Genomic DNA, 26,625 nt, shown 5'->3' with positions numbered 1-26,625 from the left:
TTCCGGATCTTCACAAAAGGTAAGAAAATACATATATACATAACACACATAAAAAAACACATACTTATACACACATAACACACAAACATAATAACAAAAAACAATATAAACAAGGGAGAACCCCTTTAATACTATGGAAAATCAAAATCCACAAAGAAAACGACGCACCACTCTTAGTAAATCAGGGCCACTGTCGTCAGAGTATACATTGTATTCTTATTAATTACAGCTGCACACTTTTAACCCTTCAGTGCCAGTGTTTTTCATGGTCGCATATAAGTATCTCAGAATATCATACAGCAGTGGTCACCAAAGTATGGACCTCCAGCTGTAGCAAAAGTACAACTCCCAGCATGTCCAAATAGCCAACTGCTATCCGGGCATGCTGGTAGTTATAGTTTTGCAACATCTGGAGGTCCACAATTTGAAGGCCACTGCAGATCATTGAGACAGATGAACAGGCAGCACACGTGTGTACCAGGGCCTACACCTAGAGATGTACAGTCCCAGATTCTTTGGCAGGGGACAGGTTTCTTACCTGGCTCATGTCTTTTTCGGTCATATATATAAAGTGCGGTCAAGCAGGAAGATGTGCTCACAGCTGCCCCCAGCACAAATCCACCCAGGAATCGGTGATTTAGAAATCGGTATGACAGGTGTCCAGACATCACCAGGAAGAGGGAACAGAGACAAATTGAGATGCCACCTGCTGGGCACAAAGTCACATGCGTTAGAAGAAATCTGGCAAATCTCACACCGACAAGTACATATGACAAAGTGATATACCAAGTATATTCAGTGTCGGAACTTGTAGCTTCGGGGCCCCAAAACCCAATCCGTAACAGGGCCCCTTATCTACCATGTTCCATTTATAATACTGGTGTTTTCTTACGTGGCAGAGGTGTCTTCGGGCACCCCTTGGGCACCAGGGCTCTGATGCAACTGCTAACTCTGCACCCCTATAGTAAGTTTCTATATCTCATAATACTATGCTCCGATCCAGACAAACATGGACTGTCATGAACGAGGACCAAGTTCACCTGTAATCCATGCACCCCCTCCAGATTAAACAAAGGGCCCAATGTGCTGGAACAAAATGGCTGCTAGTTGGAGAAGCCCGTTCCAGGTTTAAAGTTGTATAATCAGGTATCCTGACAGCCAGCTCTATACTTTCTTGCTCAGGTAACTAGTGGAGCACCGCCCTGATAAGGATGACCCCCTGCCCTGTATTGACCTTCATAGAGGGCTAGCAGCAGTTCCGTTCACTCATGGAATCATCTGGGCACTCATCCTAAAAATGGCGACCCTTGCCCAGCATTAACCTCTTACTCACCTTAACTGGGTCCTTACATGCTACCAATGTGAATGACCCAGCACAGCAGAATTGTCATTTGTGTAGATGCATGTAATATTCAAAATGAGAAACAATAACTAAAATGGGCATCTAAAATAAAATGAAAGACAGAGTGTCATAAATGCAGAGTGGTCCCTTCAATAAGATAGAGTAAGGCTAGATTTACACTACATTAGTGCACCCGTAAGTCATATCCATTGGCATTCTGCGGAAAATGGGATGCCCGCGCATACTGTTAACACGAGCAGCGGAACCAATTGATTTCTATGGTGACTCAGTTCAGGACGCATCCGATATTTACAGCAGACTCAAAAGCACAGCATCCCGCCCATTGAATTCACTTAAATTAGCGCATACGTCCCTAACTACCGTATTTTTCGCCGTATAAGATGCTCTTTTTCTTCCCCAAAACTGGGGGGGGGAAGTCGGTGCGTCTTATACGGCGAATACACCCCTATCGCGGCGGACCCTGCGGCCATCAACGGCCGGGACCCGCGGCTAATACAGGACATCACCGATCGCGGTGATGCCCTGTATTAACCCTTCAGACGCGGCGATCAAAGCTAACTGCCACGTCTGTAGGGAAAGTGACACTAACCCGGGTGTTCAGTCGGGCTGTTCAGGACCACCGCGATTTCACCGCGGCGGTCCCGAACAGCCTGACTGAATAGCCGGGTTAGTGCTTACAGGACACCGGGAGGGACCTTCCCTGCCTCCTCTGTAACTTCTCCGTTCAGGGATCCCATGTATGGCCGGCGCTCTCCTTCCTCGTCATCACGTCGTACGTGCGTCGCCGTCCGTAACGATGTGATGGCGGCGACGGAGAGCGAGGATACCCGGCCGGCAGCAGAGACGTTACGGAGCGACGGGGACACAGCGACAGCGATGGAGCAACATCTAGGGCAGCGGTGACGGGTCCGGAGCAGCGGGGACACGTGAGTATTACCTCCTATGCAGTGGTCTTCAATCTGCAGACCTCCAGATGTTGCAAAACTACAACTCCCAGCATGCCCGGACAGCCAACGGCTGTCCGGGCATGCTAGGAGTTGTAGTTTTGCAACATCTGGAGGTCCACAGGTTGAAGACCACTATTGGGTTCAAAATCTTTATTTTTTTTGATTTTGCACCTATAAATTGGGTGCGTCTTATACGCCGGTGCGTCCTATAGGGCGAAAAATACAGTAAGTCACTAGGCGACTCTGTTTAGCCATAGAAATCAATAGGGTTCACTGATTAGGTAAACTGTATACGTCAGCATTCCATTTTAAGCAGGATGCCAACGAATACGACTAACAGGTACAAATCTAGCCTGAGGCGAGGGGCTAGGTCACATCTAACCAGGAGATACATTTAAACTGAACCTAAATGTATGCTATGGTATACACATAGACTTCCATTATGCCAACTTAGCCAAAAGTAAGTCACCCTCGATAAGTTTTGTACCCTGTACGATCGCCTATGATATTTTTGTGGTATAAAAAAGTTATCCACACACCACTTTTCTGTACCACATAAAAATTGTATACTAAGACATATGTTTTTTCCCCATAGAACAGTGTATTCCAAAGTGTGTCTCCAGCTGTTTCAAAACTACAACTCTTAGCATGCCTGGACAGCCAAAGGCTGTCCGGGCATGCTGGGAGTTGTAGTTTTGCAACAGCTGGCGAAGAAAAAAACACTGCCATAGAAGTATATTAGTGACATATGGTGTGGTATAAGTCTATGTGCGTATAGGTTTTAAGCGTATTTTATTCTTTTTAAGCTGGTTGTACAGTTTTTACATAACATAACACATATGTAATAAAAATAATATACAACTTTTAGCCTTATTGGTCTTTTTTTTGCTACATAGGTTGGTGGTATGGCACAAACATATGTGTGCGGTACAGATGTGAACTTACCCTAATTCTGCTAGTGCAGGGGTTAAATAGACACACTAGTAGAGCCTGAGACCACATGCTATACAATGCTCCACCCCACTTCCTGTCAATGGAATGCATGGCCAGAACACTTCCTGTCAATGGAACACACAACCATACTACTTCCCATATAATACTTCCTGTCCATGAAACACACACCCATACTGCTTCCTGTGAATGGAACGCACGGCCATACTGCTTCCTGTGAATGGAACGCACGGCCATACTGCTTCCTGTGAATGGAACGCATGGCCATACTGCTTCCTGTGAATGGAACGCACGGCCATACTGCTTCCTACAAATAGAAAGCACAGCCATGCTACTTACTGTTTTCCTTATGTCCTAACCAGTGGCACAGATAGGGGATATTCCGCCCCCGTGGACTGGTTAGGACAGAGGTTTTGACTGGTAGAAGGGTCCTTGTTTTCTTCTGGACCCCTTCTTTTCTCTTTATGCTATATGCTTATTTGTTTCTTTATTGACTTCCTCTGGGGCTCTTACATGTGCCCATCTATCTATTTTTCTTTAGTCTCTTCCCCTTCTACTGAAGGGATCTTTGTACCTGTTGCAGCATTTTGTTGCTATGTGATGAGCTATCGCCGTTCTCCTGCGCTTCTTTGCACTCTCCGTCCGCCGGCTTCCTCTCTGTGATCGCACTGCACTCCGGGAAGGGGGCAGGTCGGAGGAGACGGCGTCTGTCGTCACTGCGGCCTCTTTGTTTATCAATGCTTTGTTTTGCATTATAGTTTTTACACTTGGACTTCAGTTATATCTATTACCCAAAGCCCTACTCTTATTATAGTCCTTGGGGATATACATTTTATTTCAGTTCTGCCCATTTAGGGGCAGGGTTTTCTGCTCTGGGCATCTGTTACCTATATAAGGCCGCTCAGTGCAACCTTGCGCTCTCCTAGAGCGGTAGTACTTGTATCTACTGTTTCAGTCCTACTCTTTTTGGATTCTGTCATACAATTTTCCTGTTTATAGCTTTTGCTATCTCTGCTGCAACGTTTGTTGCCTCTTTTGCTTTCCTGTTGGGAAAGCTAATTTTTTTTTTATTCTTTTGGGTCAATATTAATTTTCCCTTTTTTTTTCTCCCCTTACCTAATTGCTCTTATCTTTTCAGGGCATGTTGTCGGCTGATGGTTCCCGGGAGGCACCCTCTAAAAAGACCATCTCTAAAAGGAAGCATTTACAGTGCCATGACTGCCTGGCACTACTAGAGGACAGTTATCCGTCCTCCTGTGCCTGAACTCAGACCCAACAAGAGCCAACCATGCAAGATATGGTCATCTGGGTCAAGTATTTTGTGTCCACTAACATGAACTCCATAGAAAAGCTGAAGCAGCTGGTGACCACCAAACGTGTCAGACCATCTTCACCACCGAGGAGAAGATTCCCTCTTGTCTTTGATGAAGATTGAGTGGAAGAAGCCCGAGAAAGGTACCGTTCTTACTAAGCGCTTTAAAAAAAAAAAAAAAAGCATGTTTTCCTTACAGGAAGACCAAGTATCTTCCTGGGGACCTATTTCTAAGGTGGATTTGGCCATCTCAAAATTATCTAAGCGGACCATGGCTCCCTCTGATGATGGCACTAGCCTTCAGGATCCCATGGACTGCAAGGCCGATTGTGCTTTCAGGCAAGCTTACTCGACTGCCTCGGCTTCCACTTCTGTAGCGATAGCCTAAACTGAGGTAGCAAAGTTTCTGTGAAATAGATTTTCTCAGATACAGTCTGACCTAGACCAAGGGGTCTCTTGGGATGACATTTTGGCCTCTTGTAAAACAGCTAGTTTGTCTATAGATTTTCTTTTACGATGCCACCCCTCAGCAGCTAAAGCTTGCCTCTAAATCTATGGCCCTTTCTTCTGCGGGTTGTCGACCCTTGTGGCTTAAACCTTGGAGGTTCGATACCTCCTCCAAACACACTTTGTGTGCAATGGCTTATGAGCCTAGCATCCTCTTTGGGACTGAACTCAATTGCATAATGGAGGGGCTGACAGGAAAGGGAAATCTCTTCCCTAGCAGCCTTTTCGTGGTGGAGGCAAAAGGTATGGAGCCAGATAAGGCTCCCAAACCAAATCCCCGAAAGACTGGGGGGCCCAAAGAGAAAGGGGTGCTAGACGCTCCAGGGGTTCCAAGGGCGGAAAGTCCTCGGCACCCTGACTAGGGGCCTCTTCGAGGCTCTTGGACGATTGCCAGTGCTCCCACTCTGCCACAACTTCCTTTTTCATCTCTTCCTGTAGGCTGTCGCCTTCAACATTTCTTAGATGCCTGGAGACTTCACATTCAGGACCCTTGGGTCCTCCGGGTCATTTCAGAAGGGTACAGAGTGGAATTGGAGAATATTCCTCCAGATAAGTTTGTAAGAACTAAGGGTTCTACCTTCAAAAAACAGAAGGTATTGGAAACTTATATTCTGGAATATCTCCAGAAGGGTGCCTTGGAGAAGGTTCCCTCTTAAGAACAGGGGTCTGGCATTTATTCTCCAGTGTTCCTAGTTCCCAAAGTCACTGGGGATTGGAGGATGATCGTAGACCTAAGGTTTTTCAACTGGTCTATCAGACGGAAGTGTTTCCTTATGGAAACAATTCAGTTGGTTATCAATCTTCTCATGCCAGTGGATTTCCTGGCAACCTTGGACCTCAAGGATGCTTATCTTCATATCCCCACTGGGTCCAGAAGATTCTTAAGGATCGCCATTCAAGTTCAGGGAGTTCTAAGGCACTATCAGTTTGTTTCCCTCCGGTTTGGAAATTCATTGGCCCCAGCCACATTTGCCAAGGTGGTAGTTTCGGTGGTGGCAGCTCTGAGACTTTAGAGACTCTGTATAGTCCCTTATCTAGATGACTGGCTTCTCAAAGCCTCCTCTCAAGCGATCCTGTCCCAACACATTCAGACGGCTGTGTTCTTCCTATATCAGCTAGGCTGAAAAACACGTCCAATCACCAACCAGCCACATCAGTGAAATTCCTAGGATTTCTCATAGATTCCATGACAATGACTATTCATCTAACTCCCGAGAGAAAACTACGGGTTCAGGACTCAGCCCGGTCTCTCTTAGTTCCCAAGCAGGTAACTCTCCACTATCTAATGAGAATGGTGGGACTAATGTATGCAACCACGGAAGGCGGTATCTTGGGCTTTATGGCACCTACGTCCGCTTTAGTCGGGGGTACTAGCCAAGTGGAATCGCAGTCCATGCACTCCCTGTCTTCTCAAGTCCAGTCCTCTCTGAGATGGTGACTTTACCTTCAGGAGGGCAAATCCCTGATCCAACCCATTTGGATCATACTTACCACAGATGCATCACTTGTAGGTTGGGGAGCGCATCTTCTGGACAAAACAGTCCAAGGGACTTGGTCTCCCCAGGAGGATACATTATCTTCGAATCTTCTAGAGATTCGGGCCATCAGATTGGCCCTGTTTCACTTTGCCCCTTACATTCAGGGCAAAGCAGTGAGAGTTCAATCAGACAGCATGAAGGCTGTTCTATACATCAATAGACAGGGAGGCATGAGGTCACAAAGTCTCCTGAGAGAGATAGGTGTGATTCTGGATTGGGCAGAGTTGAACCTCACCCACTTATTGTCCGTTCATATCCGGGGTACTCACAATGTAATAGCAGACAGCCTGAGTAGAGGCCCTCCAACCGGAGAGTGGTTTCTCCATCCGAACATCTTCAGACAGATCACGCTCAGGCGGGGCAACGAGGTTCTGTTCCCTTCACAGGGAAGACAATCCCTTGGCGGTAGATGCACTGTCAATCCCATGGAGGTTCAGGCTGGCCTACATCTTCCCTCCTATTTCCTTGATTCCGAGGGTATTGACGAAAATCAGGCAGGACCAAGTATCAGTCATAGCAATCATTCCATATTGGCCCAAGAGAGCTTGGTTCACGTAACTCATTCAGATGAGTCAGGGTCAGTTTTGAATGCTTCCCCCAGAGCAAGCAATAATGTCAGGGGACACTCACAGCTGCTCCAACATTCAGATGTTCAACCTGATAGCCTGGAGGTTGATCGGTCCCTTCCAATTGTAGAAGGGTTATCGGGGTCGGTCTTGAGAACTTTGTTGCACTCCTGATCTGAAGCTACAACAAGATCATAAGGAAGAATATGGTACATTTTCTCATCCTGGTGTTGGCTAGGCCAACTATCTCCAAAGAATCCTACCACTCCTGCTGTTCTTCAATTCCTGCAAGATGGATTGGACAAGGGATTATCTCCTTACCATCATTAGAGTGCAAGTTTCTGATATCATCTCCCCCCTTTGAGCCTTTAGAGGAGGTGGATCTAAAAATTCCTTACACACAAAGTTAACTTTTTGTTGGCAATCACTTCTACGAAACGAATTAGAGAACTCCAAGCCTTTTCTGCCTTTGAGCCTTATATTCAGTTCCTCCCAGACAGGGTTCTTCTTAAATTTTTGCCTACTTTTATTCCCAAAGTTCGAACCTTTACTAACATCAATCAGGTTATTTCTCTTCCTGTGTTAGCTCCTCTCCCCTCCTTGGAAGATGATAGAGGCCTTCTAATTCAAATAATTAAGACGTTGTCTATAAAATTTCCATTGGCCCTAACAGTCCACAGGGGTGGAATACACCCTATCTAAGCCACTGTTAGGACTAAGGAAAAACAAATTATCATTAGAAATTAACGAAAATTGAAAGCGTGCCATGCTGCGTACTGTAAATGGAACTCTCAACCATACTGCTCCCTGTAAGTGAAATGGACTGCCATACTGCTTACTGTAGTTGGAGCACATGGCCATACTGCTCCCTGTCAGGTTCTGGGCTCCAGACATCACTTCCGGGGGAATGAACGTCATGTAAAAAGCTGAGTCTGTTTGTCATAAGATGACCAACTATGCGAAACACACAATCACCTAGAAATACCTTGCATCTACAGCCAAGTTAATGGCAGTGATAAAGGGGAGCTGGATCAGGCTACAACACATTTAAATTAGTCTCAACAGGGGGACGAGGTCCTGAAAATAGATTATAGATAAAGTACAATTAAAGGCATTATCCAGGAATAAAAAAAACAACAACAAAAAACAGATGATTTCTTCCAAAACAGCACAACACCTGTCCTCAGGTTGTGACTGGCATTGCAGTTCAGTTTCATTAAAGTGAATGAAACCAAGCTGTAATACCACACACACACACGACCGGAGGACAAGTGTGGCGCTTTTTTTGGAAGGAATTAGCTCTGTTTTTTTTTTGTTTTGTTTTTTAATTCCTGGATAATCATTTTAATAGGTGTAATGTCCAAGGGGAGGGGACAAGCATGGATGGGAGGTTATCCATGTCACCAAAATTATAGTCAAGATCAAGATATAGAATATATACAGAGAAGGGATCTAATCAATGTCCAAGAAACAAAAAATTTACATGAGAGATATGCGACAAACCAATAACTATGACATAATCACATTACAGGAAACATGGTATTCAGCTGCTCATTTTTAACCCCTGGGGCAACTGTATTTGGAGAATTACAGTATCCTATCACAGTCGCCTCCTTGTATAGGGGTTTATTCAGCTCCATCCCTACAAACCTTAGACAAGCTGGATCACTATTATGTTCACAATCTAAATGACTTGCCAATGGATTGTCAGCATTATTATTAACATCATGTTAATGTTCATCAATTCTCCTTTCACAGGATATGGAATAAGTAGCTGATTGCGGGGTGGCCCAACCGCTGGGACCCCCTGTAATCACTGGGACAGGACCCGGCTCTCCATTCACTTCTATGGGGGTGCAAAAAGACATGAGTACAGCACATGGGCATCAACACTCTCATAGAAATTAATGGAGTGCATGTCGTCTACAGGTAGACCACACATGCTTCTTACTGAGAGAGTCGGGGTCCTATACTGGAGATCACGGGGTCCCAATGGTCAGACCCTCCGTGATCAGCTACTTATCCCCTATGCTGAGTTCTCCTTTAATGTAGTTCCTTATCTGGTATGTATGATCGGTTATGTTTTTGATATTGTGGGACAATAACTCTTTTATACCTTTGTAGAGCCTCATGGAAGGCCTTCCACAAAACATCATCAGAGTAAGCCTTGTCCCGAAAACATACAGTATGCACAAATTGGCAGCTTGTTTTCTATATTAATCCATAGTGGAACTGTTGTGTCTGACACACAAATATTGTCCCCTGAAATTACCAGCCCATAGGGGATAAGAGTGAGTTTTACTATAAATCAGGGGTGTCCAAACTTTTTTTGAAGAGTGCCAGATTTGATGAAGTAAACATATGCGAGGGCTGACCATTTTGCCTGACATTCTTTGTACTATTAAAATTAAATGCAAATTAACGTTAAATGCAAATTAACATTGCAACTGACATTAACTGAGAGTAATGTATTCATCTCAATAGAAAGTTGTTTTTTTTTTTGCCTGCACCATATATGAGGGTCATTTTTTGTGCTATGATCTAAATTTTTTATTGGTACCATTTTTGTTTAGAAGGGGGTTGTAAATGACTTTTTATAATTTTTTTTTCTCATATATGAAGTGACCAAGAATCAGCAATTCTGTGTTCTGGTATTTTTTTTTTTTTATGTTTACACCATTAACCATATCTTTTAATTAGCCTTATATTTTATTACTTTGGACATTTACATATGGGCCGGACTTTGGACATGCCTGCTATAAATAATAATATATGAGGAAACGTATTTGTGGTTTACCAATCTCAAGTATAAAAATAAGACCAATGTTATTCTAGTGTCAGGAACCGGACCGGTATGCAGGTAGGATACGGGTAGTGGATCCTCCGTGTCAGTGAGGCGATGGCGTGGGCTGTTCCAGGGGAACGGTTCTAAGAAGTTACTGGTTTTCACCAGAGCCCGCCGCAAGGCAGGATGGACTTGCTGTGGTGGTAACTTCCAGGTCGTATCCCCTGATTGCGACTCGACCTCACTGACAGCTGAGATAGGCGTGGTACACAAGGACAAGGCGAAGGCAAGGTCAGACGTAGCAAGAGGTCAAGGCAGGCGGCAAAGGTTCGTAGTCAGGGGCAACGGCAAAGGGTACACACAAAATGCTTTCTCAGGGCACTAGGGCAACAAGATCCGGCAAGGACAGGAAGGGGGAGTGGGTTTTTATGTGTAGGGAGTGATTACACTTAATTGGGCCAGGCACCAATTAGTGGTGCACTGGTCCTTTAAATTTCAGAGAGCCAGCGCGCGCATGCCCTAGAGAGTGGGTCCGCGCGCGCCGGGACGGGACAGAAGGAGGACGGGGCAGGTGAGGGGATTGGGATGCGACCCGCGGGCGGGCGCGTCCCGCTACGCGGATCGCATCCCCGCCAGTGATTCTAGAGCAGCGCTCCTGGTCAGTGGGTCTGACCGGGGCGCTGCATGCAGGAGAACGCCGGGAGCGCTCTGGGGAGGAACAAGGACCCAGAGCACTCGGTGTAACAGTACCCTCCCCCCCCCCTTGGGTCTCCCCCTCCGCAAGAATCTGCGGACGAGCTCTTTGTCAAGAAAGTTGGCCTCAGGTTCCCAGGACCTCTCTTCTGGGCCACAATTCTCCCAATCAAGAAAAATCTTTTACCTTGGACGACCTTGGTAGAAGACATCAGAGGAGCCAGAAACAGGAGCAGGAACAGTGACCTTGGGAGAATAAGTATGAGAGGTTTGAGAAGAGAAACATGGAAAGAGTTGGGAATACGAAGAGAAGAAGGAAGATGGAGCTTGTAGGAGACAGAATTGATTTGGTTTTTGATTTTAAATGGCCCGAGGTACCAAGGACCAAGCTTGTAGCTAGGAACACGGAAACGGATGTATTTGGCAGAGAGCCACACTTTGTCACCGGGGGCAAAGACAGGAGGAATTCCTCTTTTTATCAGCATGTCTCTTCATGCGAGATGAGGCCAGTAGGAGCGACTTTTGAGTTTTCTTCCAGATAGAGGAGAAGTCTTGTGTCAATTCATCTACGGCAGGGACTCCAGATGAAATGGGAATGGGGAGGGGGGGGAGCGGATGACGGCCGTACACCACAAAAAATGGAGATTTGGAGGAAGATTCAGAATTTTTGGGTTGACAGGGCAGGAGGTCAACCCAATCATCTTGGCGGGAGGAAACAAAATGTCGCAGGTAGTCACCAAAAATTTGGTTTACTCTTTCCACTTGTCCATTGGATTGCGGATGATAAGCAGAAGAAAAATTTTATTTGATTTTTAATTGACTGCAAAGTGCCCTCCAAAGTTTTGAGACAAATTGAACGCCTCTATCAGAGACAATATGCGTGGGAAGCCCGTGGAGACGAAAAATTTTGAGAAAAAATAGTTTTGCCAATTGAGGCGCAGAAGGAAGGCCTGGAAGCGAAACAAAATGAGCCATTTTGGAAAAGCAATCAACGACCACCCAAATGACAGTGTTGCCATGAGATGAAGGAAGGTCTGTGATGAAATCCATAGCTATATGGGACCATGGTTGTTCAGGGACAGGCAGAGGAAGGAGAAGACCAGCAGGCTTCTGGCGTGGAGTCTTGTCACGTGCACACACTGTACAGGCCCGTACGAAATCCGTCACATCTTTCTCCAGGGAGGACCACCAATAGTGTCTGGCAATTAACTGTATGGATTTTGTGATTCCAGCATGACCAGCCAGGTGGGGGGAATGACCCCATTTGAGAGTTTGGAGGCGAAGACGTGGAGGAACATAAGTTTTTCCCGGTGGAATAGGCACCAGAGAAGCAGGAGCAGAGGAGATCAGACACTCTGGAGGTATTATGTGCTGAGGAAGAGTTTCGGTTTCTGAGGCATCGGTGGAACGTGATAGAGCATCTGCCCTGACATTCTTGTCCACAGGGCGAAAATTAATCAGAAAATTGAAACGGGCAAAAAACAACGACCATCTAGCCTGGCGAGGGTTTTTTTCAGGAGGAGAAAAAGTTTTGGAGACAAATCCGCAAGTGATGCTTTTTCCCTTAGCGGTTTTTTGAAGAAGGACAGGTCCGGCTCCGACTGAGGAGGCATCAACCTCGAGGAAGAAAGGCTTGAGAGGATCTGGCCTGGACAAGACTGGTGCAGAGGAGAAGGTGGCTTTGAGGTGGTTAAAGGCTTCCTCCGCCTGCGGTGGCCAGGATTTTGAATTAGCATTTTTCTTGGTCAATGCTACAATAGGAGCAACGATGGTGGAGAAGTGGGTAATGAATTGTCGGTAATAATTAGCAAATCCGAGAAATCGTTGGATAGCTCGCAGACCAGTGGGTCGTGGCCAATCTATTAGGGCCGATAGCTTGTCAGGGTCCATTTGAAGACCTTGACCGGACACTATGTATCCCAGGAAGGGTAGACTGCTGCGCTCATAGAGACATTTTTCAATTCTGGCATAAAGTTGGAGGCGGTGTTCGTCTAGGTTGGGGGAAAAAATTAGGATGTCATCAAGATGGACCACCACACAGGAATACAGCAGGTCCCAAAAAATCTCATTAACAAAGTCCTGAAAGACTGCAGGGGCATTGCAAAGCCCAAAGGGCATGACAAGGTACTCAAAGTGTCCATCTCTAGTATTGAAGGCGGTTTTCCATTCATCACCTTCTCGAATACGGATGAGATTATAGGCACCCCTGAGATCGAGCTTGGTAAAAAATTTTGCTCCCCGCAGGCGATCAAATAGTTCTGAGATGAGAGGCAGAGGATAACGGTTCTTTACAGTGATTTTCTTAAGACCGTGGTAATCAATGCAAGGCCATAGGGATACATCTTTTTTGTCAACGAAAAAGAAGCCTGCTTCTGCAGGAGATGAAGATTTTCGGATAAAAGCCTTTTTAAGGTTTTCTTGTATATATTCAGACATGGCCTGCGTTTCAGGAGCGGATAGCGGGAAAATCCTGCCACGGGGTGGAGTAGTGCCAGGAAGTGCCAATTAGTGGTGCACTGGCCCTTTAAATTTCAGAGAGCCAGCGCGCGCAGGGACAGGGGGAGGACGGGGCAGGTGAGGGGATTGGGATGCAACCCGCGGGCGGGCGCGTCCCGCCACGCGGATTGCATCCCCGCCGGTCATACTAGAGCAGCGCTCCCGGTCAGCGGGTCTGACCGGGGCGCTGCATGCAGGAGAACGCCGCGAGCACTCCGGGGAGGAACAGGGACCCGGAGCACTCGGCGTAACATCTAGTTATACTAAGCCACAAAAAAAATCTTCCTTTGTCCCATTCCAGGTGACAAACCAGTCTTGAGTATATCATACCTACAATCCAATATGCTCAGTGGCATATGTGGGGGGCACAAGGACCCCCTATATAGCTTGTCCTCTGAGCTGGTGGTAGAGCCTCTGGTGGAAATGAAATAAATATCTGATATAGTCATCCCTTATCCCCTATGGACTAATATCCCTAGAGGGCAATATTTTCGGTCAGAGATAACTGTTGTATTGTGGCCAAATATAGCAACAAGCAGCTTATTTGTGTATAGGTTTTCGGGACAGGGGTAACCCTAATCATATTTTGTGGCAGGCCTTCCAAAATGCTCCGCACAACATCACAAAGTCAAAAATACAGATGTGGGGACTTGTACCGTGGCCACAAATGATGTGGCTACATATAAAGTGAGGGAAATCCTCAAGAAACATTGGGAGATACTGCAAATGATGGTGACACCATGGATTATGCTCAGACATAAACATAGTTTAGGGGACAGATTGGTTTGGAGACACTTTGTGGCCCCTCATACTAACAGGACATTGCTGAACAACACACATTATAGGTTGTGGCAACAGTCATATAACAGATCATATATAGCAGATTAGGGACTACATTGTATGTAAGTCCAAGGGGCTGGGGGAATACATGTGATGTTGTTAATAATGCTGACAAACCATTGGCAAGACATGTAGATTGTGAATATTAGAGATGAGCAAACTTTTGAAAAATTCGATTCAGCCGATTTGCCAAATTTTTCAAAAAAATTTGGTTTGATCCGAATTTATTTGTGGTGAATCCATATTAAAAACGTCTATTTCTGGACTACTAGGGGTCTAGAACACTTTGCTTTGTTGTAACACGCATATGGAGTGTGCTGGGGTAGTGAAATAATACTGTCATTCAGTATGACATGCAGATTACAGGCATCACTTTTAGAATCACTGCCGCAGAGCGGACAATGACAGAGCCTGGAGGTGGCATCAGTATGAGGAGACCATATAGTGGCTGAATGACAAAGCTTGGATGTGGCTGAAGCATGAGGAGACCATACAGTGGCTGAATGACACAGCATGGAGGTGTTGGCCGCATGATGAGACCATATAGTGGCTGAATGACACAGCGTGGAGGTGATGGCAACATGAGGAGACCATATAGTGGCTAAATGACACAACGTGGAGGTGTTGGCAGCATGAGGAGACCATATAGTGGCTGAATGACACATCGTGGAGGTGTTAGCAGCATGAGGTGACCATAAAGTGGCTGAATGGCACAGCATGGAGGTGTTGGCAGCATGAGGAAACCCTATAGTGGCTGAATGACACAGCCTGGAGTTGGCTGAAGCATGAGAAGAGTAGTAGCAGCATCATGAGTCCTGAAAGTGACTCGGTGACAGAGTGTTGCGGTGGGTGGCAATACCAGTACCCGGTGACGAAGGTGGGTGAAAAAAGGTCTGATGCGGAGGAATGTTTGTAACTGGGGAGCAGCGCCTTGAATTTGTTTGGCACTATCCATATTTGTGAAGTGTTGGTGTGGCACCATGGTCAATCCACTCTCATGCATCAGGGATTGGTGGTTGGAAATACTGGCTGATCCATGCCTGATTCATCTTCACAAAGGTCAGTCTCTCCACATTTTTCATGGACAGACGAGTTCTCTTTGGGATGTCTATGGCCCCCGCCGCACTAAACACCCACTCTGATGGCACCCTACTGGCCGGGCAGGACAGCTTTTCCAGGGCAAACTCTGCTAGTTGTGGCCACAAATGAAGTTTGGCTGCCCAGAAGTCCAGTGAATCTTCAAGGTGTGTTGGCATGGTCATGTCAAGGTATGCTACCACCTGCTGGTTCAGGTCCTGCTCCAGGTCTACCTGCTGCTGATGAGTTGCTTCACTATGCGGGTGAAGAAAGCTACTCATCAGCGACTGTAGACTCAGGCTGCTGCTGATGGAGCTGGTACTGCTCCAGCCAGCCCACACCTCTCCAGCAGCCATGGCAGTGGAAAGTGAGCACAGAAGGCCCCCTGAGTCAGACCTGCGAGAGGATGGATGATGGCGCAGATAGGCATTGGCCAACTGACTACGTAGGATGACAATTCAGCGGTCACTATGCAAGCAAGTGTGCAAGCATCGTGCAATTTGTGCAAGTGACTTGGAGGGACTCCCTGCCTCCATCTCCACTGCATACTGCCACAGTGTGTCAGGGCCCTTTGTATCGCCTTCCTCATAACCCTCTAGCTCCTCTGGCTGCTCCTGCTCCTCCACTCCTGTCAGATTACTAGAAAAACCGCCCATTTGGCAAACCATAAACTGTGCTCCACTGTGCCCCTCCCCCTCCTCCTCCAGATAAGCCCCCACAGGGCTAATGTGGCTGTGAGATGTAGGCGCCACGTCTCCATTGCCCTGACCAGACATCGTTTCCAACACATGTTGTAAGAAATGAAGCAGTGGAATGAGGTTGTTCATCCCGTAATCCTGGCAATTTACTAATAATGTGGCTTCCTCAAAGGGCCTGACAAACGGCAGGTGTCACATATGAGCTGCCACTTGTTCACATTGAAGTTAAAAAGGGGAGTACCCCTATCCGCTTGGATCATCAAGAAATATGGAGGGTGGAATTCCAACATGTGGCACTTCACAAATCAGACTAAGTTGGGGGATACCGTTCTGACGCTGCAGCTCAAGGAGGGTGTGCTTTGCTGTGTACGAGTTGCTGACGTGCATGCAAAGGTTCCTTCCCATTGTTAGGATGTCTTGCAAATGGGGGAATTCTTCAGGAACTGCTTCACAAACAGATTGAACATGTGTGCCATGCATGGCTCAGCCTTCTCAGTCGCAGCGCATGCAAGATGTTCTTCCCATTGTCATTCACCATGGTTCCCATTTCCAGTTTTCGTGGAGTAAGCCATGCTCCGATTTCTTTACGAATTACTTTTAGCAGTTCCTCCCCTGTGTGACTCAGTTCGCCAAGGCAAACCCTGTGAAGAACAGTGTGACACCGCCAGTGCCCTGCACACTTGGTATGCTGAAGGGTCATTGAGACTTGTCTGGGCAGTGGAGGCTGAGGAAACGGTGGAGGATGAGGAGGTAGAGTCTCACACTGTCGCAGGACCAACAGCCTGAGAGCGTGGAGGAGGAAGCGGCATGACCTGTCCAAGTTGGTGTTGTGGGTGTGCAGGAACCACATTCACCCAGTGAGCCGTAAAGGACATGTATTGTCCCTGACCATAGTTACAGCTCGAGACGTCGGCAATGCCGTGCACTTTGGTACACACCGACAGGCTCAAGGACTGGCCCACATTCACTTCCACAAAATTGTGCAGGGCTGGTACTGCCTTCTTTGCAAAAAAAAAAAAAATGACAGCTTTCAGTTTTCTGAAAGGTGCAGTCCACCACTTGAAAAAGGAGGGACTGCAGCACCAGCAACTTGGAGTGGGAGCATACTGTTGTCTCTTGGACATGGCTTCACCGATGGATTGTTGGCGGAATGGCTGACTAAAAGTAGGAGGAGCAGGAGCATCTGGAGCGACAGAAGGAGGGTATGACGCACAGCTCCCTTCGACTGAGGTGGTGGAGCCTTGGCTGGCTGAAAGAGGAAGCGGCATGCCACTGGGTGATGCAGCAAGCTGGACCACTACATTGCAGCCATGGTTCTCCCATGCCGCCTTATGGTTGCAAAGCATATGTTGACGCAGGGCCGTGGTGCAAACATTGGGACCCTGTCCACGCTTCACCTTCTGCCTACATATCTTGCATGTGGCTATGTGAACCTCCTCCAGATGCTTGAAGAAAAACTGCCACACACTAATTGATTGCTACTGCCGCAGTCTCCGGGAACCCCTGTTCCACTACCTCCCGGGAAGGTATGCTGTCGCGAAGCAGGTCGTCTCCCCGGGCACGTTTGGCTCAAGAATTTCCACTTCTGCCACCATGCTGACTGCCAACCATGCTACCACCTTGCTGGCTCAGCTGTTGCCTCACGGGCAACCTGCAACTCTCTTCTCCTGATGATGATGAAGCCCCTTTTGCACCCGGCTCAAAATTGCGATCGGTTTCATCATCATCAACAAGTGTCTGCACATCATTGATGTCCTCCTCAGGTTCCTCAACAGTGTCTGCTTCAGGACCCTGAACCCTGGCAACACCGCCTCCCATGTCACTCTCCTCATCACTACTTGCCACACTAGTGGAGGAAGCGGCGGATGTCTCCTCCACTTCTTGGCTGGGCAGTATCTGCTAACTGTCTTCTATTGGATCTTCCTCACTGAATAGTGGAGCTAAACCCACAGCATAAAATACTTCTTTAGGGGAGGGAACAGCATAGGACAGAGGCAATGGGAGGACAGGGACTGCTCCTGGGCCATGCCAACTGAGGGCTGCGCCTGAGTAACCCACCAACTGTTGACTGGAGGTATCAGATGTCACTTGTGATGAAGTGGATGACCGTGTTAACCAATCGATGATGGCAGATGGGTTGCTGGTCGAGACACGACCACTAGCCGATACCGGGAGCTCAGGCCTCTCGCTTCAACTTCTGCTGCCACTCGCCTCTAGTGTGCTGCGACCTCTGCCTGATGAATTTAGGCCTCTTCCACTTCTCTGTGCACGTCCGGGCACTTCTCTGCCTAACATTTTTAATGCGTATATGAGGGGAGTACAATACGCTTCACTACGTTTAAAACATTATTTGTCTGCCCTTGACAGATTAACAGGTACAAAATAGTACACTACTTAGATGTACATATGTTATGCAGAAAAATGTGGTACAGTACGCTTACAAAAACATATTTTAGGTAAACACCAGCCAGTGATTACTTTTGCCTGGACTTTCACAGTATCTAGGCCTTTGACAGATTAAGAGGTTTAAAAATGTGCACTACTTAGATGTAGGTATGAGGTATGCACTTATGAGGGCAGAAAAATGCGGTACAGTACATTTAAAAAAAAAGCATATTTTAGTTAAACCCCAGCCAGTGATTACTTTTGTCTGGACTTTCTCAGTATCTAGGCCCTTGACAGATTAAATTCTACATGTTTACTGCATGGAGGTTATGTCATGTTACCGCGCTATTGGTTTGTCCCATATCTCCAATGTTTAATTATTTGTTTTTAGGAAATTGATTAGACCCCCCCCCCCCCCCCCCTATCTCTGTATATACAGTGGGGATCAAAAGTTTGGGCACCCCAGGTAAAAATTTGTATTAATGTGCATAAAGAAGCCAAGGAAAGATGGAAAAAACTCCAAAAGGCATCAAATTATAGATTAGACATTCTTATAATATGTCAACAAAAGTTAGACTTTATTTCCATAATTTACACTTTCAAAATAACAGAAAACAAACAAATGGCGTCTGGAAAAGTTTGGGCACCCTGCAGAGTTAATATCTTGTACTGCCCCCTTTGGCAAGTATTACAGCTTGTAAACACTTTTTGTAGCCAGCCAAGAGTCTTTCAATTCTTGTTTGAGGTATCTTTGCCCATTCTTCCTTTCAAAAGTCTTCCAGTTCTTTGAGATTTCTGGGCTGTCTGTCACGCACTGCTCTTTTAAGGTCTATCCATAAATTTTCAATTATGTTGAGGTCAGGAGATTGTGAAGGCCATGGCAAAACCTTCAGTTTACGCCTCTTGATGTAATCCCCAGTGGATTTCGAGGTGTGTTTAGGATCATTATCCATTTGTAGAAGCCATTCTCTCTTTAACTCCAGCTTTTTCACAGATTGCATCAAGTTAGCATCCAAAATTTGCTGAAATTTTATTAAATCCATTTTCCCTTCTACTCGAGAGATGTTTCCTGTGCCACTGGCTGCAATACAACCCCAAAGCATGAATGATCCACCCCCATGCTTAACAGTTGGACAGAGGTTCTTTTCATTAAATTCTGTTACCCTTCTTCTCCAAACGTTACTTTGCTCATTCAGGCCAAAAAGTAAAATTTGAACCTCATCGGTTCACAGAACTTGTTTCCAAAATGCATCAGGCTTGTCTATATATTCATTTGCAAAGTTCAAATGCTGATTATTGTGGTGAGGACGTAGAAGAGGTTTTCTTCTAATGACTCTTCCATGAAGACCATATTTGCACAAGTATCTCTTTATAGTGGAATAGTGTACCACAACTCCAGTGTCTGCCAGATCTTTCTGGAGGGATTGTGCAGTCAAACAATTGTTTTTCTCACAATCCTGCGATCTGTTCTGTCTGATATTTTTCTTGGTCTTCCAGATCTTGCTTTAACTTCCACTATTCCTGATGACTGCCATTTCTTAGTTACATTCTGAACAGAGGTTATTTACAATATGATAATGTTTTGCTTTCTTCTTATAGCCTTCTCCAGCTTTGTGAGCGTCAACTATTTTCAGTTTAAGATTTCTAGACAACTGCTTAGAAGAACCCATGGGGCCGATTGTTGGGGCAAGGTCAGATGAGTCTGGGCATTTAAAACCTTTGAGATTGACATCACCTGGTCTTCCCAGATGATTGAGAACAATCCATGACACTGGCAGGTCTCAGCTTTGCAAAAGGGGCAGTGCATGCTATAAATTCTGCAGGGTGCCCAAACTTTTGCAGACGCCATTTTTTTGTTTTCAGTTAGTTTGAAAGTGTAAATGATGGAAATAAAATCCAGGATTTTTTGTTTCAAATTGCCCCCTCTGGAGGATAGACAAACTTTTTCGATACCTTGTAATGACATGCAAGACGGATCCCCTCTATGTCATTACAAGGTATCGAAAAAGTTTGTCTATCCTCCAGAGGGGGCAATTTGAAACAAAAAATCCTGGACCGCGAGGTCTTTTGGATTTTAAAACTTGACATGAGAACCCCCTCTGGGTTGAACAGACGTCTCGATACCATTTTACATTACTAAGTTACTCTAGGTTTTTGAGTTATCTTCTGCATTTACTTGGTTCATAATAAAATCCTTCAGTGCTTCATATAGTTCTTTCTCCTGCTAGACCTGTTAATATAATTTTACAGGCCATTACCTAATAATCTATATGCATATTTTTTTTTATGTGGATAACCATATAGCAGTTTGAGAGTGAACGCAGTATACATATACATTGCATTAAGGAAGTTTTTCTCCTTTCTTTTAACTTTTGTAAGGTGGAATGCATATTTCTATTTATTGTATGGTGTTTTTTACCACGTCTGAATACGGACATAGAATTTTATAACTTCCCCAGGTATTTGTTATATTGTGATTATGTGGGGGTGTGGCTGATGACGGGCAACCGGATTTGGGTGTGCACCTTTCTTTGCCATTCCCTACATAAATGGATCCTTTTGTAATAATGTTTTAGTGTATGACTAAGGCTTGGTGACAACAAGCTGAAACGCGTCACACGCATTTGTGTTCCTGCATGTTTTCCTGTGGATTCTAATTAAAAGTTCCTGCTTCCCGAGTCAAGCGCTGGACATTTTTCTCTTTTCTGCATATTATAAGAATGTCTAATCTGTAATGTGATGCCTTTTGGAGATTTTTCCATCTTTCCTTGGCTTCTTTATGCACATTAAAGGGAACCAATCATCAGATTTTACCCTATATAATGCTTGGCAAAGCGTTATATAGGGTAAAATTGTTGTCCTCACCATCCCCGGGGGACGCTCCTGCCTCCAGGGATGGTGAAGATATAAAGTTATAAACTAGTCACCGCCGCCATAGTCACCTGGGCGGGGAGCTCTTCTCATCTACTCCCGTTCTTCGGCCGGCAGCGACGCCCCCTCCGCTTGATTGATGGGCCGCGTCATTGTTCCGCTCACTGAACAGAAGGAGCAGAGTGATGACGCAGCCCATCAATCAAGCGCAGGGGGCGTCACTGCCGACTGAAGAACGGGAGTAGATGAGAAGAGCTCCCCGCCCAGGTGACTACTTACGGCGGCGGCTGTGACTAGTTTATAACTTCATATCTTCACCATCCCTGGGGGCAGGAGCGTCCCCCGGGAATGGTGAAAATAAAGATTTTACCCTATATAACGCTTTGCCAAGCGTTATATAGGGTAAAATCTGATGATTGGTTCCCTTTAATACAATTTTTTACCTGGGGTGCCCAAACTTTTGATCCCCACTGTAATCTATATATTGATTCCCTTGTATGTTCATTAGGTAAAACAGTTACAGTTATCATTCTTTTCTGGATGGGAGCATGTATTAAGAGATATTGAAATCTGTATGTATACTTGGTACATCACTTAATTTTACATGCACTTGTTGGTGTGGGATTTGCATTATTGTTTTTGTAAAATATTGAATAAAGGTTTTATCTGTATTTTATCTATATATAGGGTTCACCATTTGTAATTTTCTTTATAGACCACTTGGTTGTTCTTTTTTCTGAGCACAGTGACATCATGTGGCTTGAATTGTTCATGGCAAGTGAATAAATTGCAAGTAAACTGAATGGTGGGCCCGGCTCCCTGCTGGTTGTGTTTGATCTAGATTTTAGATCTTTGTGTAGGATATAATGGAAGTTGTAATTTTGCAACATAGATTAGGTAGATGTATGTTTAGAGCTGTGTTCCCCAACATGTGCCTCTCCATCTGGTGGGTTATCAGGACAAGTTGTAGATTTGTAAAAGCTGAAGAGGCACAGGTTGAGACATACTGGTTTAGTGGCAAATTGTCATAACTAACTATACAAGGCGGGGTTCACACAGTCGGAGAGATATTCAAAAACTACAGTAATTGCTGTTACAGAGATATTAATTACACTTTTTTTTCTCACATTTTCAAAGGTCTCTTTTGCTGCTTTCAAAATATGAAAATATGTGAGTCAGGGTGTCGCTGCTTCAAAAAACAAACAGCCAGACCCCCAATAAAATGCAATACACAAACCCACAGTCTGAATGACCTCTCACCCATGGCTTGGATAATACATCACACAGTTATAATTATAATACACATATCGGATTTTAATAATCAGGCCTTGGGCCTGACACCTACCCCTTAAGATGGAGACAGAGAGATCTGGCCTCTCCAGGCTGATAAATCTGTCTCCATTAACCGTCTACTTCTTTTCTGGACACCACAGGCCCTGCATTCCCAGGCAAAGATGGCACTGAAGGGGCCCATTTCCTCATTTAGCTGCCTTTTCTTTGCAGATAAGAGCTGTGGATTGATCTCCAGATCCTGAAGGGATCCCTGGCTCTTAGCTTCCTCCACTAGGTCCAGTAGGGGATAACTACCCAGCCCTTCCTCTGATGCACTGCATACACTAAGTACCACCTCCTCAGGGTCATAGTATGCCATATTAATGTGGTACTGTCTCTGCCTCTGACCTTTCTCATCAAGGGCAACTACATATGTGGTGGGAAGGCACTGCAAAATGGGGAAGGGACCCTCCCAGGCGGCCTGCAACTTATTCTGCCTGATGGAGTTCAGAACCATTACCTTCTGTCCCACTTCATAGACCCGGTCCCTTGCACGGTGATCACACCAGTACTTCGGCCTGGACTGTGCTGCTGTGAGGTTGTCATGTACCAGCCCAGTCAGTGCCTGCATCCTGTACCTGAATCTCAGAACATACTCCACCACAGAAGTCTCAGGGGCATGTAGCCCCCATTCCCATTCTTCCCTAACTAAATCTCGGGGTCCCCGCACTTGACCATATACTGTGACCATATAATAATTCAAAGGGCGAGAAACCTGTAGATTCTTGGGGTACCCCCCTGTAAGCAAATAACAGATGGGGTAAATACTTTTCCCAGTCTCTGCCCTCCGATTCTACAAATGTTTTTGGCATTTGTTTCACGGTGCCATTGTTACCGGACACTCTGTCCAACCAATGTAGAGGGTTGTGATCAGTTATGACAGTAAAATCCCTGCCATACAGGTATGGCTGTAATTTTTCCAAAGCCCAGACCACAGCTAGACATTCCTTCTCTATGACCGCATAGGCCACTCCCAAATGTCCTGCCAGGGGGGTCTCATGGGCTAACCTCAGCAGCTCTTTCCTTCTATTGCCTAGGAACCACTAACTGCCTTTCTCTCTTCTGGGCCCCCAGCATGCCTTTGGAAAGGGACTCCCAGTACAAAATATCATTTTCCCAATATACCCGATGCCCATCTGTGTCAACATCTGTATGTTCAGCACGTTGTCTCAGCCCTTAAAGGGAAGGGTCACTGCGCAGAGCTTCCCGGAAAGGCTCATTTCCCTCCCCCCATCTTGGGGCATCAGGGAGCACATTTCCCCCAGGTGAACTAGCATCTCCACCTTCCTTTCCCTCAGTTCCAGACATAGCCCTGTGTATGATGCCTGTAACATTGTTATCACTCCTTCCCTCCTCCTCCTCCTTAGGCTCACAGGATTGGGACATATCACTCACTGCTGGTCCCTCATCCTTACATGTCACCAGGGGCACACCAACCCCCCCCCCCCCCCCCATAGCCCATCTCCACTAGGTTTTGGCATTGGCAATTCATTGTCACCACATTTTACAATACATCCCATTTCACTTTTGGAAAACATTACTGGTTCAGTCACAGGTAAACATTTATCAATCCCCTGCACTCCCTCCCAGTTACCACAGTTCACAGTGTCTCCCAAAGTCTCGCACAGTACCTCAGAATGAACAGGGCTCTCTCCTTGCCCATCCGGTGTGCAGGTAGTGTCCTCTGGAGCATAATGACCGAGCATCCGACCCAAATCATTCGCCAGCAGAACATTAACAGGGATGTCCTCAGAGACCCCCACCTCCCGCAAACCTTTGCCTGTACCCCAATCCAGGTACACACGAGCCATGGGCACAGCAGGCCGCACACCTCCAATTCCTTTTAAAGCCATGGTTCTTCCAGGGATGATGTCCTCTGTATCCACCACTTCAGGCCGCACCAAGGTAAAGGAGGCTCCAGAATCTCGCAAACCCACTGTAACCCAGTCACCCACAGTTACACTCTGCAGGTTATCTGCTCTTTTCTCCACTGCTCCGGACACCAGAAGAATGGCTGTGTGTCCTCCAGCTACTGGTGGAGAATTCTTTTTGTTGGGGCAAGTGGCACTCAGGTGCCCAATATTGTTGCATCTGTAACATCGGCGGGTGTCCCCCTGACCCAACGTGGCTCCTGTTGCTTTTGGTGCTGATGGTAAGAATTTCCCGGCTGACCTGGTGGTGCTTTGTGGTTGTGTGGCTCCCCTCCAGGTACTTGCTCCAGCTTGTGCAGATCCACGCTTTGCTGCTGGCGCCCGGTTGCTGGCGAAGTCATCTCCTAGTTCTGCTGCTTCCATGGCTGTCTTGGGCTTGCGGTCCAAAATCCACTCTCTGGCTTCAAGGCTCCGTGTTTGGAGAAACTGATCCAGGACCATCAAGTCCTCCAGGGCCTCATAGGTAGTGACTTGTAGGCCCCCAGTCCATTGCCTGAATGCAGTCCTTAGCTGACCTGCATGTTGAGTGCAGCTTTCTGTGGCACTTTGTTGCAAAGTCCGAAACTTTTTCCGATAAGCCTCTGGAGTCAGATTAAAACTTTTTAGCAGGGCAGATTTTATTGCCTCATAGTCCTGGTCACTCTCAGAGGGAAGCAAAGCAAACACATCCAGAGCTTTCCCTCACAGCTGTGCGGTTAGATATCGTCCCCACTGTTCCTTAGGTAGATTGAACTGCCGGCAAACCTTTTCAAATCCCCTCAGGAACACATCCAGATCACCATCTTTCTCCAACATGGGGAAATGTTCCAAGCGGCGTTTGTGGTCTCCTTGATCCTGCACATCACTCCGTGTGGATGAAGCATCCCCTCTCAGCCTCAGAACCTCCAATTCATGCCTCCGCTGGGCCTCTCTTTCTGCCGCTTCCCTCTCGGCAGCTTGTATCTGTGCCTCTCTCTCTGCGGCTTGTGCCTGGGCCTCTCTCTCTGCAGTTTGGTACTGGAGAAGCAGTTGGAGTTTCATATTGGCATCCACATTCCAAAGGTGTTGTAAAGCAGTCCGCATATAAGAGTCCAAGGCCTCATGTGGAGTACTGTCCTGATGGGGGAGTAATGTTGTATTCCCCAGGAGATATCAGTCCTTGGATGGCAGGTCCAGCTGTAGGACTTTGCCTCATGTCACTCAGCTCTTCTGCACAGGACTCATACTCCACAAGATCAGCAATAAGTTGTTACTTGTTCTTTCCTGCAGTAGGGATGTCCTTTTTTTGGCACATTAGCTCCAGTGCAGGCTTGGACTGCTTGCGATATGCCTCCATATTTCCGAGATGAGACAGAGGAGGTAAAACAGGAGATGGGGAGGACAGAACTGTCTTGCACTCTTTTTGTATGTCTTTTAAACCAGCACTGAGCTCTGTCTTTGGAATTTACACACAAGAATATGTATGCAATTTCTTTTTAGTGCTAAGATTTCCTTACAGGTAAAATCCAGCAAGCACTAAAAATCTCTAAATATATCCCGACGCTGCCACCGGTTGTCACGATCACACCCTATCTGTCCAGCCAAGACATTAGGGAGTTTGTGATGGTGCAAGGGTTAAAGCCGCCAGACCTCTGGGTATACACTACTAGTCCCAGCAAGTCACCAAATTAACCCTTAGATAAACATGTTTCCACCAGAACTGCCTTCAGAAAGGTGAGCTCTTATATTTAGAGATCAAAGACCAGAGCTGATTAATTAAACATTTAATCTGATAAAAAGGTATCACAGTCCTGACTATATATATATATATATATATATATAAAAATACAGAAACAAATGACATACAGGTACAAAAATATATAAAAGAGTTTAGCAAGACAAGTTCAGAAAACAAAAGAGGAAGTTCATACAGCATGATGATATAGCAGTCCATGAGAGTGAGTTCCAGCTGTTCTTAGGATGGTCTTGTCAGCTGGTTGCACAGCGTTGAACAACCAACTTTGAGTCTAGCATTGTTTAAATATCATATCTGCTTTCTTGGGAGGGAGACTCCATTCCCCCCTCCCCTCTGATCCCACCAGGGGGTCTTCTCTCTTCCTGGCCCGCTTATCTGTGTGATTATATGATGGGACCAGAGTGCACTTTACATCCTGCTGCTTCAAAAAAGCCTTTGACTTCAAAGGAAATGTAAACAAACAGCCAGACCCCCAATAAAATGCAATACACAAACCCACAGTCTGAATGACCTCTCACCCATGGCTTGGATAATACATCACACAGTTATAATTATAATACACATATAGGATTTTAATAATCAGGCCTTGGGCCTGACACCGCATCATAAATCAATGCAG

General features: G+C 46.0%; 1 protein-coding gene across 5 annotated transcripts in view; it reads right to left on the bottom strand.

Moving 5' to 3' along the window:
- The window catches only part of EXOG (exo/endonuclease G), a 97,608-nt gene that overhangs the window by 33,560 nt on the left and 37,423 nt on the right, over positions 1–26,625 (bottom strand). For 3 of the 5 annotated variants that reach the window (XM_056519638.1, XM_056519640.1, XM_056519643.1), the window contains one exon: positions 539–706. In XM_056519638.1, coding sequence (XP_056375613.1) covers positions 539–706 — 168 coding nt within the window. Of the gene's footprint in view, positions 1–538; positions 707–1,333; positions 1,447–3,255; positions 3,388–26,625 lie in introns of those variants that run through there. The other 2 variants (XM_056519641.1, XM_056519642.1) reach the window with 2 other exon arrangements.

The sequence above is a fragment of the Hyla sarda genome, chromosome 5 (assembly GCF_029499605.1).
Source record: "Hyla sarda isolate aHylSar1 chromosome 5, aHylSar1.hap1, whole genome shotgun sequence".
Classification (NCBI taxonomy): Eukaryota; Metazoa; Chordata; class Amphibia; order Anura; family Hylidae; genus Hyla; species Hyla sarda.
The sequence above is the reverse complement of the archived record's forward strand: the minus strand, read 5'-3'. Positions and strand labels throughout refer to the sequence as shown.